This window comes from Halyomorpha halys, unplaced genomic scaffold, assembly GCF_000696795.3.
Source record: "Halyomorpha halys isolate HHAL.00 unplaced genomic scaffold, Hhal_1.1 Scaffold157.1, whole genome shotgun sequence".
In the NCBI taxonomy this organism is placed as follows: Eukaryota; Metazoa; Arthropoda; class Insecta; order Hemiptera; family Pentatomidae; genus Halyomorpha; species Halyomorpha halys.
The window spans coordinates 62,880-77,546 of record NW_027114029.1 but is presented as its reverse complement, the minus strand read 5'-3'; the positions used below and the strand labels follow the sequence as shown (position 1 = coordinate 77,546).

The window sequence follows — 14,667 nt, the reverse complement described above, 5'->3', positions numbered from 1 at the left end:
TTTTCTATTTTTTATTTATTTATTTATTTTTTTACTTTTATCATGCCATAGGCGTTGATGACCAGAGGTTTTTACGCCTTTAAGCAACAAACAACATTGATTTGGATTTTACAATTATTTCTATGGTTTATCCGTTTCTTCATATAACTTGTGTTGTCTATTTTTGTTATTACATTGTTTATAGATGTTTAATATCAATGTAAAGATGAGCAAAGTATTGATTCTCTGTTAAAATCTTTTCCTAACATTGGCGCGGCATCAGGTGCAATTACGCCTCACGACATCGCGCCCGAAATGAGGCCGCCTTCATGAACCATCGACTAGGAGTCAGCCACTTAGGAGCCCAATGGCAGGTTACATAATTTTATCAAGGTAGACATTTTTTCCTAAATCGACGCGCCGTGCTACTCGACGTTCCTAAATTCCTCTTCGACAGTCCTAGCGATGAACGGTTTGGACCGCGACTGGGAAAGGCGTGCACCTTCGGTCCGTTTTATCTCTCACGTTTCGGCGATGCAGACAAATCCAGCGGGTCGCCTTTATGTAGCGGACCTCAGCTGTTCGAACCGCGTTATAAATAAGTGAGCTAATATCTTGGGGCGTGAGGTAGCAGTAACCCCCGCCAAAACGGGAAGCCCACGACCCCACTCTCCTATCTGCTTTATCGCCGTGTTTTCGGTTCCCGAAGCCCATCCCTGCGGACCTCAGCGGCTGCCATTAGTGGATTGTTTATATTGCCCGCTCCGCCCTATGAGCATCCGCGTTCCAACTGTCTTAGGTCAGGTGTGAAGGATGGCATGAAATAAATATTTTAATTTACAAAGCCTATTGGTTACTACGTCAATGGATCTTTAAAATAAAAAATATTATATTATTTTCTATCTGGAATTCATAAGTGAGTAAGATTAAGAAGAAGTGTGTTTGTATGAATACGAGTTTATTTAGGGCTGTTGAGCTCTTAAACACATATACAAGAACATGATTCATCCAATAATCTATAAACCTGGATTGTTACTGAGGATGATCTATAATCCTATGGCCGAGGATGGTTAATGGTTCATTTTTAAACATAAGATTCTGAATATAACATATAATTAGAGAGTTGAAGGAAGGAGTTTTATGGAGGGAGTACGCTGATGGAAAAGGGAAGCCAAAGGCCAAAGGAGGCTTTATGTGCCATTCAGGGGCGTGGCAAAGGAGTAGTGGAACAATACGAGCCAATCAGCTGCCTTCTGTTCAGTTTTTATTACAATGTATACAGTTATTATTTCCTATTAACCACAACGTAAACCATTCTTTCGTGGGCGTGGTCCTTTCGGCTTCATTTTTGATTGGAGGAGGGGAAAAATGAAGAGCTTAGTGAACAAATGGGACTATATATAACTAATGAGGTTTTAACTAATATTTTTTACGACGTTTCAAATGTAAGAAAAAAGATCTGACCAAATTTAACTTATTTTCAGTTTTGGCGCATAAGGGACTTCGTTAAGTATTGTTTCACTGCTAGAAAAAGTCAGATTAGACCATGAAGAAGCTTTTTATGTTAAAGAATTGTTTAGTTAAATTTCGCAGTTATAACCTTTTCTGAAAGAACTCTTCAACACTTGACTCATTGTTATAAAAGCAGCTCATATATCCCAGAATGAAATTAGAGAAAAAGGTATTGACCTAGGATTTGTTTTATTGATGACGAGTTAGGCATAAGTGTTGCCAAATATCCTGGAACAAAGAACTGGATGGCGTTGGCACAAGACCGGGATTCGTAAAGATTCGTGTCGGAGGACGTCGGGATCCTGCACTAGTTCTAAAGCAATTAAAAACATTGAGGATTTGGAATTGTTCTGGTTTTATTGTTTTTTAAACTATTTTATCCTTTTAATTTTTAGAGAGGGGTCGAAGTTTTCAAAGATTTAAAAAAAAATATGTTTTATAGAATGTACAATATTTTTTTTTTTTTTAGTATAATTCTGCTGAGAATCTATTATCCATTGAACTGGCTGAGAGGAATTGTTGGCGTTCATTTATCAAGGGCATATTCAAGCGCTTGTAGTGCCGCTAGAAGAAGTTCAATTGCTTTTTTAAATCATAAAAAAGATTCCTTTACGAACTCCAGGGACTGAAATTCAGTCAACAAAATGACCAAACATAACGATCAAACATATCAATTAAATCAACAAAATTACCAAGCATAACAATGAAACACGTTTTAGAAAACTGATAAAGAGGTGGCTATGGGATCTCCTGGAATTTTGCTAAAAATTTATTGAGGTACATTAGTTAGCGATTGATGTGGAATATTGCAAAAATAGATCGTCTTTACCTTTCGAGGTAATATTTTTGTCTCCTTCTATTTTCTACCCTGCCATATATTACTTCGAAAATGCCATTCTCCATTGCTATTCATCCATATTAGTCCAATCAAGACCGACTTGAGTGATAACCATAATCAGAACCGGTGGGAGTATGTTTATTCAACAATACTACACAATGCCTCCTAGATAATCCGCTGGCCGACTTGGATAAGCGGAACGCACAGCTATGACGTATGTTTATGTATACGATAGAGATCGAAGGTGACTATTGTCCCAGAGCAGGAGGTATATAATAGCGGCGCGGTCGTGCGGTGCGTTGTTTATGGTCCTCCGAGTCACGTAGCCGGGTTAATTTATGTCTAATGCTCCTCGGGGGTTGTCCTCTTCGTCGGGGTGTCTCGGGTTATCTGGGGCGGTTGCTGGGGTATATGTTTGCTCCGGAGAGGAATCTCATTGGATCGGTCATTTGGAATGACGAGGCTCGACGGCATTCCATCGCTCTGTCGGATCCTCTTGGGCAGGAGTCTACGAAAAATGACACCAAGCATATCATAAAAATGGAAGGTAAATACGCGGTACAAGTTTTGTAAGTGAAAAATATTACTGTGCACCGACCACTCGTATTGTAGCTTGCCTAAGAATTGACAAGTGTATTTGAAGCCGCCATATTAACTGTAATTAATGACACATGCTAGTAGGCTGGCTGCTAAGGTTTCACCATTATGATTTAGTGAAATAGTAATTGTAGTTCAATAGCTAAAGCGTTTGGAGAACCCTGCTCTAAGGAAATAAATCAATAAAATTGTATCCTTGTTTAATCTCAACACTTTTTATTACATTAACAGTCCAACGTTTCAGCCATCTCGGCCATTCTCAAGGACAATCTTACAATATAAATTCTCACATTACATCAAAATTTAAAAAAAAAGGTTTTGCAGGCTATTCTGCCCAGGTCATTAATTATAAGTCAAACACACCCTATTTTTTTCAAAAATCATTAATTTTAAACTTTTAATTTTCAATTAATTCACACTATTACTTCCATATAAACTATTACAACTATAGGTTTATATTTATTTAATAAATAATTAACAGTCTCGAGAAATTAATAAAGTTATATTTAAAGAAATAAATTTTGTGATTAACGTAGGTGCGTGGTTAAAACAATTTCTTGGTTGGTAAATGAGTTAGCTAGCCTCAGCCAGTAAAATTAATTTTCGGCTGGCTAGTTCTAATTTTTTTTTATTTACTTATTACTTACAAAACATATTAAACATTGACAGTGAGTTAAAGTGAACCGACTCTATGTTTACATTGTGACAGTGTGTAATAAGTTTGATTTTGTAAATGGTATGTGAATAATTTTGGAAGTCGGTTAATATCTGTACCTGTACGCTTTGGTTTATTTAAACTAATTCATATTATTTTAAGTTTAATATAATGAAATAAATAATATCACGTTATAGATTGTATTATTCAGTTTCTTTTATTTTTTGTTTATCCTTTTTTTTTTATAGAGCACTAGACTCAGGTTTTGTTTTACAACCAAAGTTTTGTCTCTTTTTTGGAGAATAAGAAAAAAGATAGTACTGAATCCATTAAATGATTTTATATTCTCAAATCTTATCAGCTTTCGAGTAAATTAGGTATTAATGACTGATCCTCAAGATTAACAAAAAAAAATATATGACTCTGTGACAAAGGAATTAACAAATTAACAAAGGAATTGATTGCTTAAGAACTACTAGCACTTCAACCTATCTCAGGGTATTATTAATTGATAGCCATAAAGAAGATTAGATATAACAATATACTATAATAAATACTTATTAATTAAAGAGGCGGTGGCAATATTTCAACAGACCGTGACCGGACAACAGTTACGGAGGGACGCCCCAGAATCGCTAGCTTAGCCCCGTGCATTCTTTGCAATGGAACGAAGCTTCCGGATGGCCGAGGGACATGAAACCATTGTTCTACACCGTTATTGAATCCACACTTTTTTTACTCAGTTATTCTTTTCACAGCCTTCCCGACTTCCAGAATTATAAGAACTCTGTAGATTAATCAAGTATAAAGACTCTGTCTTGTTGTGATGAGTTGAGGTTTAGTAAGTTCATCAAATTATAAAGATAATAATAATAATTTCATCTTACTAATTTATCACGGGATAATGATTTATCCCCAGTACAAATAGAGTTAGCCTATAAAATATATAATTAAATATATCGTTTATATTTATAGTCATTTTACAAAAATCATCTTGGGGTGAGAAAGGAGAAATATTTTCCATGATTAAAAGCGATTTCCAGACATAAGAGTAGTAATATAAATGTATAATATACTGTTGGATAGACAAATGTTTTTCTGTATAAAGAAAAATTTGGTGCGGTACGCGCATTACAAAACTTCCACTTAGCACCCTACTTTGAGATGAATTTAATCCTGGCTCGTTTCTGACTAGATATTTTTATATTATTTACTCTACCAATACTTTCTCGTACTAAGGTTCAATTAATCTATGCTAAATTGTTTTAGAATCAATATTGAAAATACTAAGAATTTCATGGAGCTAACCTATCAACTTAGAGGCATATAATAGGTTAAGTGAAATTAAAAAGTAATTATTTAGTAACTATGGAGACGAAAAAAATCATTAGACTGCGAAACTGAATGGCATAATGCGCATGCGCCCGTACAATCAAATTCTTCTTAGACCATATCGAGCAAACCTTATCTTTGGAAGGTGTTGTAATTCTACAATATTCTATTAATATTTATAAAATCTTTGGCTTTCCAACGATATATATGTCTGTCGATATAACTACTCTTATTCTCTGTATTTTTAACCTGGAAAAATATTTTTCCTCCTATCTCCTTTCGTTAGTTATCAAATACTTTAATGGTGTATATCCAACCATTTTTTACTACTAGCAATGCCGGCAAATGATTAATTATTTCTAAAAATCAAAATAACAGTTAGTTTAGTTAGGAAGCCATTTTGAGAATTCGATATTTTAAATATGTCAAAATATTTCAATTAGGATAAGAGCTGAATGATATTAAAGGTCGCCCATCTGATCGTTGATGTACTCAGTTTAATCATAATCATTAGAGCCCTTTTTGAAAAAAAAAATTGCAAAAATGTGAAAAATCAATTATAAAAAGTGACTTCTATTCCTGAATTCTGGTATTCGATTTTAACGAAAATTCGTGGATGGTCCTTGGTTTGTAAGAAATAGCTAATTGCATCGGGAATTGCAAATGGAGTCAATGGAGGATTACGTCAAAAAACTATTCATAAAGTTCCACTCCCAGTTACAGACAGTTAAAGGAGCAGTGACCTATAACCTGGGAAACCCAATCTCAATCCGAAGACTGAAGCCCAGACTGTTACAGGGCATTCTGTTATAAATTTTATTAAATATAAAATTAATTCATAGTCACATTACCTCTATTTTACTACTCATTTTATTTATTCATTGTTTTTTTTTTTCTCTTTTCTTCTCGCCTCCATTTTTCAAATTAACTTGTTTATTTTTACTATTAGAGGGCAATTGTTTGTTTTATTGAAGAGTACCAATATCATTATTTTTTGTTCTTAATTTTACTTTCCTCTTTTATTAAGAAGAATTATTCTTATCTATTTATTGTATTATTTTTTTTTCTTTCAATAATAACATTGTATATAGTTAGTATATAGTCTTTTGTACGAGACTAGACCCCCATAATCAACTGCAGGACATCCTGTTATGACTTATATCGTTATCAATTCTATTATTGACATAATTTCTATTTTATTTTTCAAATTAATTTGTTTTGTTTTTCCATTAGCGGGCGTTTGTTTTGTTAGGTCTACGATTGTCGTTATTTTTGTTATTAACTTTACTTTCCTCTCTTATCAATAATTATTAATTTTATATATTTATTTTATCTTTTTTTTTTAATTTATTTTTTTTTTTTTTTTGCAATCGAACTTTATCTATTGATAGATATTACAATCTGCCACACCGTTGTGGGCAATAGGTAATAATGATGAATGATCACATTCTTACTAAAATAAAATAACAATGAAAAATTAATAAATAAATGATAAAAAAAGTTCACAAAAATAAATAAAATCTCTCTTAAAATACATACAAACAGAAGGATAAAGAAAATGAATATAATCAAACTATGTGCATGAAAAAATTAATAAATAAAATAAAATAATGATAAAAATAAAAGAATCTCTTGTCAAATTTACACTCTTATATACAATATTTACACAATCGACCTGAGGATCCCTGAGCCCACTCTATCCCCCACGTGGAGGGGTAGAGCAGAGCTCAAGAGATCCCAGCGCATCCCTCTCGCCGCATCACTGGTAATGAGCCAGTGGAGGCTGAGCAAGTGCGCTAAAGTTTTTAATGTATAACGTTGTATCTAGTTAGGGGTGTCTTTTGTACGAAACTATCTCACTTCCCATAATCAACTATTAAAAAAATATGTACAACTGTAGTATCGACCATGTAAGGGCTCACCAGGCCGATCTTGTATTAAATAAATAAATAAACGTGTTTTTCGGCTAAATTTTTCACTATCGTATTTACTCCTCCGTACTATATATTCCATATATAAAAAAACAATGGTAGTCCCAGTAGCCCACATTTACGATTTGGAATATAGAAACAGAGTAAAAAAAAAATCTTATTGCACTTCATATTTTTCCCCCTTAAACGAAAGATATTTCTAAAAATGTATTTTATAAATTTAATGTAAAAATGTAATTTATATATATTCTAAATATGTATTTATTTATGTTTTAAATACTGCCAAATCTTGTAAAACTACGTATTACATAGGCTCTCCAAAAAAAAAGTTATCCGTCATTTCCTTTTATTATAAAATAATTTTATATCAATCATCATAAAGATCAATAATAATTGAGAGAAAGAAATGAGCTGACTCCATGACTCAGCAAATTATAAATTAAATTTTGTATTTATGTAACCGATGCTTGTAAAAGATATCTTGTACCGAACAGGAATTTTTAAGTAACTGTGTTACGTGTGTGTGAAATATTACAACAATTTTGTCATTTTATCAGAGTTGTGATTCGTCAATTTTTGATAATATTAATTCCCTACAATACAAGTCGTATTAGACTCTGTTAAATTGTTGCCAGTACTTAATTAACATAATGTATAACAATATCATTGAAATAATGTTTCAATACTTTTTGTTATAAAAAACTAACTGAAATCATTTATCATATATTATCATTCATTCTTAAAACTACAAGTCTTGTAAAAATAGTTTAAAAGTTAACTGTTCCTAGAAGTAAGTGTAAATAGATTTCTATAAATGGATTCTTATATAAAATTGTCAGAAGAACACGATTATAAAAAGTTTTCCATTCCCGAGGAAGAGTTCGTGGGCCTAATAAGATAGGTTTTTCAAAATGGCCATATTATATTTTTAGATTTATTTCTAATAACTCCTGAAGTATCATTATAGGCTACTTTATGGTCCGTTTAACGATCTTCAATTAGTGTCCTAATAGAGTTCTTTATGTTCGATAATTCCTCAAGTACAATTTTCCAGAACTAATAGTTTATTCAAAAAACGATAAAAAAATTTCTATCAGAAACTAATCATTTTTTTTTTACTTCGACTAAACAACAGAAACAGTGAAGGTATTTTCAAGAATTCACCACCATTGGTTCATTTTATTAAAAAGAATTATTGAAACCTCGTTTAAAATAGAGTAAATTTGTTTTTTTTTTAGCTCTAACACTAAACAGTTCAATACTTTTCGGGATAAAGTTTCTCAAACTTTTTTTGTTTTTTATAAAAAGAGAAAGATTATTTTTGGAAAATATTATGAAAATTACTATCCTCTGGAAAATAATAATTAACTATTTCACAGTGCATTTAACGTACTTACAAGAGCTTCTTTATATCCAATATTCCCCGAAATACAATTTTTCAAATACCAATATTTTTTTTTTCAAAACAAAAAATTTGCATTTTGTGAATTTATGATAGTGAACATCACATGGAAGGGCTTCTCTTGTTGGGATGGCCATTGTAAAATACTTTATGATGTATTTAACAAACTTCGACTCGAGCCATAATAGACATCTTAAATAGTTCCCGTGATATCAAATGTTATGTTAAAACTTTTATTTCCAGGAATGTATTTTTAACCTTGATAAACTATTTTTCCACTTAGCTCCTTAACTATCGTATCCTTTCATATTTTATATTTATCCATTTTTCATTATATGTAAAAATAATATTTGTCAAAACATAAGTAAAAAAGTTAATTATTTCACATTTTTCATTACATATAAAAATAATATGTGTGGAAATATAAGTAAAAAAGCTAATTATTTCACATTTTTCATTACATACAAAAATAATATGTGTAGAAATAAATATAAGTGAAAATATTAATTATTTCACATTTTTCATTACATATAAAAATATGTGTGAAAATATAAGTGAAAAAGTTAATTATTTCAAATAAACAAAATTATTATGTACCTTTAATTTGGTTTATCTGAAACAATTAACTTTTTCACATTTTTATATGAAATGGAAAATGGATAGATGTAAACTATGAAAGGATTTGATAGTTAACCTAAGGAGATAAGTTGAAAAATAGTTTTCCAGGTTAAAAACATATTTCCGGAAATAAGAGTTGTAATATAAACTAATTGTATACCGTTGGAAAGTCAACGATGAAAAAATAATATGTAACACACATAGTCGCAGAAAGTAATGGAGGATGGCGAAAGATGTATAGACAAAACAGGAGTTTGACGTCAATGGTGGGGGTATTGTACGTTGAATTGTTACCTTTCGCCAGTCGGTTAAATCTTTCTTTGTCATTCTAGTAATGAAACAGTTTTTTAATTTACATAAATTTAATCCTTTCAATTAATAGAATGACTAACTCCATAAAATAGTATTTTCAACATGGATTATGTAAATGTTAATAAATATAGAGGTGTAGATAGTTGACCGTAGATTAATGCTTGAAAAAGTTTGTCGGGGGGTGCGGTCAGCAAAGAACAACATAAAAAACAAAACCATATTTATTTATTTTATGCCGACGTTTCGACCTGAGTTTCAGGTCTTCATCAGGGGTTGTGTCGTAGAGGAGGGAAAGATTAGTACTCCATACATATGCATATGCTTGCAGTACTGATCTTTCCCTCCTCTACGACACAACCCCTGATGAAGACCTGAAACTCAGGTCGAAACGTCGGCATAAAATAAATAAATATGGTTTTGTTTATTTATGTTGTTCTTTGCTGACCGCACCCCCCGACAAACTTCTTCAAGCGTTAATAAATATATGTTATTAAACTGTTATCATTTCTGTCATATTGTCTGAGAGTGTTGATTTATTTCTACCTGCAAGAAATATTATTTAAAATGCTGTTCTGTTCAAATTGTTTAAATTTGAGTTCGTCAATCTTTCAATTGAAAAGCTCACTCATTTAGCAAATTAATACGAGAAAGTATTGCCCCAGTAATTTAAAAATATCTGTTTTGAAACAAGTGAGGAATAATTTCTACTATAAGTAAGGGGTAATTTAAAGTCGTGTGGTTATTTTTTCGATTCGCCTTTGCATTTTTTTTTTATTTGACTGGCCATCACTAACCTTGGGTTGGATTAACGTCAAACTCAAGGATCCTTGTTTTCATTAACCATTCGTGAGGTTGATCAAAGGACCTAACTAGGAGTTCTTTTGTCCACACCTGAAGAAGATTCCTGGATCCATTTTTTCTCCCTACTTAAGTTTAATGAACATTGATTCGTTTGATATTTGTTAATCTTTGATTTCGAACTTGCTATTAACTAAAATTAAATCAAATACACAGATATACTCACCTAAAGTCAAGAAGCGACCGCGTTTGGGTCATGGTAAATGCGTCCCAATATAACTAACTCACTGCCTAGTCTATATCATCTATCCTTGTTTTGAAAACGAGGTTAGTGTCCGTTGATAATAATCAGTTTCCACATACTAACATTACACTAAGTCAATCGTTTAGCGATACACAAGTGGAATACACTACGATAGTTTTTTTTATTCAGTAGTAGAAATAATTTCCATTATAAATGAAATCTCTATCAAAAAGACTCGAGAAATACACAATACTCTTTTCCCAGTGGGACTTTTAAGCATAGATGTGTGTCTTAAAAAAAAATCTGATCTTTAGAAACGATAAATTCAGATATCGAAGTTTTCAGGCTGTCTTCTTTTTTATGCTGTTTAGCCCGTATAAACAGATCCAAATGTTTAAAAAACTGAAAGTTAATTTGGGAGAAATCCGGTGAATAGACTAGTTGCAGCAAAACTACATATATGAATACATGAATTCATTTAATTTTGCAATTAATTGTTCTGTGCGATGTATGCAACCGTCCCGGCCGGTCGTTTTGTAATAAAAAATCAACAGACCGAAATTATTCAAACCAACATTGTGCTTTTCGATCTTTGACAGTATTCTCCCCAAACGCCTGGTTTGTATTGCCTGCAGCATTATTACCAAGTTTATACTCATAATACAAAAAAAAATTACACGAATATCGGCGGAATTCATATTGGTACAAAATTCAAAACAAATAACAAAAATGAGGGAGCGCGGTGGCAAGGCGCAATGCTACTTACTCCAAGGACCCGTGTTCGAATCCGGCTGGCAGTAAATTGTTTTCAGTTACACTGTAGTCGCGAGTCAACCCTGTGGGTTCTGGAGCCCTCCTGGGGTCCACTCAGCCTCATAAATTGGGTAAAAATCTAGCGGTCGAGCGTGATTTTGTCCAAATCACTTTCTTGCACAACCGTTGGTATAGTAACAGTACTGAACCCCTGACCCTTCATGTGTTATAGCAGTATAGATTTTAATAACAAAAATGAACACTTATGAGAAAATCACCTTTGTTGAAATGTGACTTGGGCGATGGACAGTATGGCTAGAAACGAGGTTATGCCAAAAACAAAAGCATAGCTGAAACAGGAAGAGAAATATTTGCATGTAAAAAAATTCGACATTTCATTTGCACCAACGTAATAAGTTATAAAAAAATAAATCTCGCTAAAAAAAAAAAAAGTTGTTTATTATTAAACTTCATTATTTATTACCTTTACTATTCGTTCAACTTTCATTTTTTTTTTTAATTATATATTTTGAAGTGAATTACTATGAAATATCGGAGAAGGGTAAGAGAGGTATAGATACTCTGCTCCTTCATAGAATACTGGGGATTGGGAAAGCCGGAACTGCCCATGTATTTAGTAATACGTTTTAACACAATTTTATCAGCTTGAACTATGATCTTTTAATTTATGGGTGGAGGGAGAGAGGAACTATACTCCCCACACTTAAAATTACACTGCACCCTTATAAATAAATCATGGTTCTTGTTTAATCGAATAACTTGTTCAAATTAAAATGTGATTTGATATATTCCTCTTTTATAGCAAAAGTCTTAGAGATGATTAGAATACTTGTTCTCGAAATACTGTCGTCTTAAAGGGAATTAAGTTTTGTAGTATCGTTGAGATACAACATAAGCTTGACAATTTTTAAAATATAGTTACAAATATTGAATCTGTCGTTTAGAAAATGTATTTCAAGTTTACAACTTAGTCCCTAGATTCTGTTGGCAGACATCATCTTACGATTCGATTGTTTGACCTACCAAGGAATATCTGAATTCGTCAAGCCTTCAAACTTACCAATACCGAAGCAATCTTTTTATTTAACTCATTTGTTCTAAACGTTTTTGTGGGCGACTTACGCCCTGCAATTGGTGTAGGAAAGGAAGTAAGGGTGACCCTAACTGCAGATTACCAACCTAGTTTAGTCTGAGTCGGAGGGTAAGGTTGTATTTTCTACAGTCAGCCAATAAAATAATTTGTCAGCTTTCCCAGTTCAGTATATTTATTTCAATAGTGATTATTTACTATAAATAAAAAGTAAAGTGCCAAATCTTTTAAAAATAGAACTATTTAGTACTTCCTGAGAAATTAAAAAGATTAAAACTGAAAGCTTAATCTTTTTAATTTGTCTGATTAGTAGCCTGTATCTATCAGAAATTGATTACCATCACTGACTCAATTTTGAGAAACTCTACCAAGGTAAGATTACCAAACCAAATAACCTTTAAAGATGGTTAAACCCTGCCTAGGTAAGATTACCTAACCTAATAACCTTTAAAGATGGTTAAACCCTGCGTAAGATTACCTAACCTAACAACCTTTAAAGAGGGCAGCTGCCCTCCCTAGAAATGAAAAATAATTATTAATTTTATAAAAACATTTTTCGAGCAAGGAGGTACTAATTGTAATAACTAATAAAGAACTACTACAATTATATATGATCTTAAAATTTTTGTTTCATTCTCCTGGGGCATCCTGAAATGTCCCAACCTGATGGACTATGTATGGCTTCCCTCCCCCCATTTTGATCCTGGGTACACTTTTGATTTCACCCCAGCAGTACAATATTGGAATAACCATTGGAGTATAGGAGATTATTTTCACCAGATAATTTCAAATTACTAAGTAATTTACAACTTTTACCCAATGAATATGAAACACCCTTGCACCAGAACTTTATTCAAAGTATTTTGGCCAAAGTTACTGCGCACAGATAGCTGTACCTCCTAAATTTAATTGAAAGCTAAAATAAAGAAGCAGGACCACACCAGCCCATGAAGGGCATTCAGATGGAGACTCCTATAAAAGTGGTCAATTTCAAACTTTTGAAATAGTCAACATATCATTGTTCACCAATCACCTGATATCTTCCCTGACTTATTTATTTAGGATTGGTTAGGCCCAGTAACTATCAGCCATTTCACATCCTAAACTAATTCTTTAGTTCATTCTTTATCATGGGAACATTTGGTATTCTGATGAGAAATTAAAAGAAAATTCTGCTTCGGAAACCTACCATCAACTCTTAAAATTTAATATGTTGTTAGTTCCAATTATGGTCATACCATTAAGATCATTAACTAACAAAAAACCTATGATTAAATGTTATCAATGTTTTAAGTTGGCATTAATATTTTTTTTATGTATTATAATGATTTGCAATATATTTTAGTTACAATGAGAAAATTATTTTATTTTTAGCATACCCTGACCGGCCATTCTGGAAAAGTACTCGCAGCCAAGTTTCTTGGAGACCCAAACAAAGTCGCTACAGGAAGCCACGACAGGACTCTCAAAATATGGGATTTGCGGAGTAAAGCTTGTAAGTACTACTCATCAGATTGCTTTGACTTTAGTTTTTAATTTCAATTATTTATTAACTATTTGGTTACTTCTATGTCAGGTATTGAAACAAAGTTCGCTGGTTCTTGTTGTAACGATCTCGTAATATCAGACAGTGCTGGTACAACAATAATCAGCGGGCACTTTGACAAGAAGATACGATGCTGGGATACCCGGACGTCGGATTCGAACAAGAGGGAGATATTGGTGCAAGGAAAGGTCACTTCTCTGGATATGGGAAGGGGTAATTCAACCATCTCTTGTACTTTTTTATTTCTTCTTCTTCTATCAATCGATGGAAGCTTTTAAATAGGGAAAATAAAACGCACATGTAATGAAACTATCCCATTTAATTAAATGAATACATATTACATTTAACAAAAACAGATAAATTTTGAAGAAAACATAAATTCACTTCTTTACATGTGCGATTTATTGTTTTTATTTTGTTCAAACTGAAAGAGAGGTTTACATTTTTTTTTTTTAAATCTCCATTCCGAGAACTTACTTTCTGTAACATACACCTCCATTTACTCCTGAAAAAATAAAAATAAATAAATATATTAAACTTTATTATTCATTTCTAAATATACTTTACATTATTTATACTAAATTACATACACTTTTTCTCTAATATTTACTTTGTATCCAAACTGTAGAGGGAAACACAGTCTTGGCTTGCATTAGGGATGAGTCATTGCGAGTAATAGATCTCAGGGTGAACCAAATTGTCTCAACCTATAAGTAAGTCATTTTTATTTATTTACATAAGCTATTAAAAAAAAAATTAAGACTACTCTATCAAAAGTTGAAATATCTACTGTTGAAAGATTATTGTTTAAAAAGAAATTGTACAATCTCATGTAGATAAATTTATTTATTGAAAATGTTAATTAGTAATAGCTATTAGATACGAGAAAATTTAAATTTTGAAATAAACTGAATAAGTTTTGGTTGTTGAATTTCAATTTGCCAAAAAAAAATTTTACATTTCAGAAGCAGATACATTTACTTTTGATATATTAATCCCCAGTTACTTTATTTTAAGAGAATAATAAAAAAGTAAGCTT

At 32.1% G+C, this 14,667-nt stretch overlaps 2 protein-coding genes across 7 annotated transcripts in view; one reads left to right on the top strand and one right to left on the bottom strand.

Annotated features, from left to right (window-relative positions):
* The window catches only part of Atg16 (Autophagy-related 16), a 556,547-nt gene that overhangs the window by 527,681 nt on the left and 14,199 nt on the right, over nt 1–14,667 (top strand). The window contains exons 8-10 of the mRNA XM_067051278.1: nt 13,457–13,577; nt 13,659–13,841; nt 14,257–14,341. Coding sequence (XP_066907379.1) covers nt 13,457–13,577; nt 13,659–13,841; nt 14,257–14,341 — 389 coding nt within the window. The remainder of the gene's footprint in view (nt 1–13,456; nt 13,578–13,658; nt 13,842–14,256; nt 14,342–14,667) is intronic.
* The window catches only part of IntS6 (integrator complex subunit 6), a 45,307-nt gene continuing 44,569 nt past the window's right edge, over nt 13,930–14,667 (bottom strand). For 4 of the 6 annotated variants that reach the window (XM_067051273.1, XM_014417414.2, XM_067051274.1 and 1 more), the window contains 2 exons: nt 14,219–14,335; nt 13,930–14,133 (listed from right to left, as the gene is read on the bottom strand). The gene's annotated coding sequence lies outside the window, so the exon portion shown is untranslated. The remainder of the gene's footprint in view (nt 14,134–14,218; nt 14,336–14,667) is intronic. The other 2 variants (XM_067051275.1, XM_067051276.1) reach the window with 1 other exon arrangement.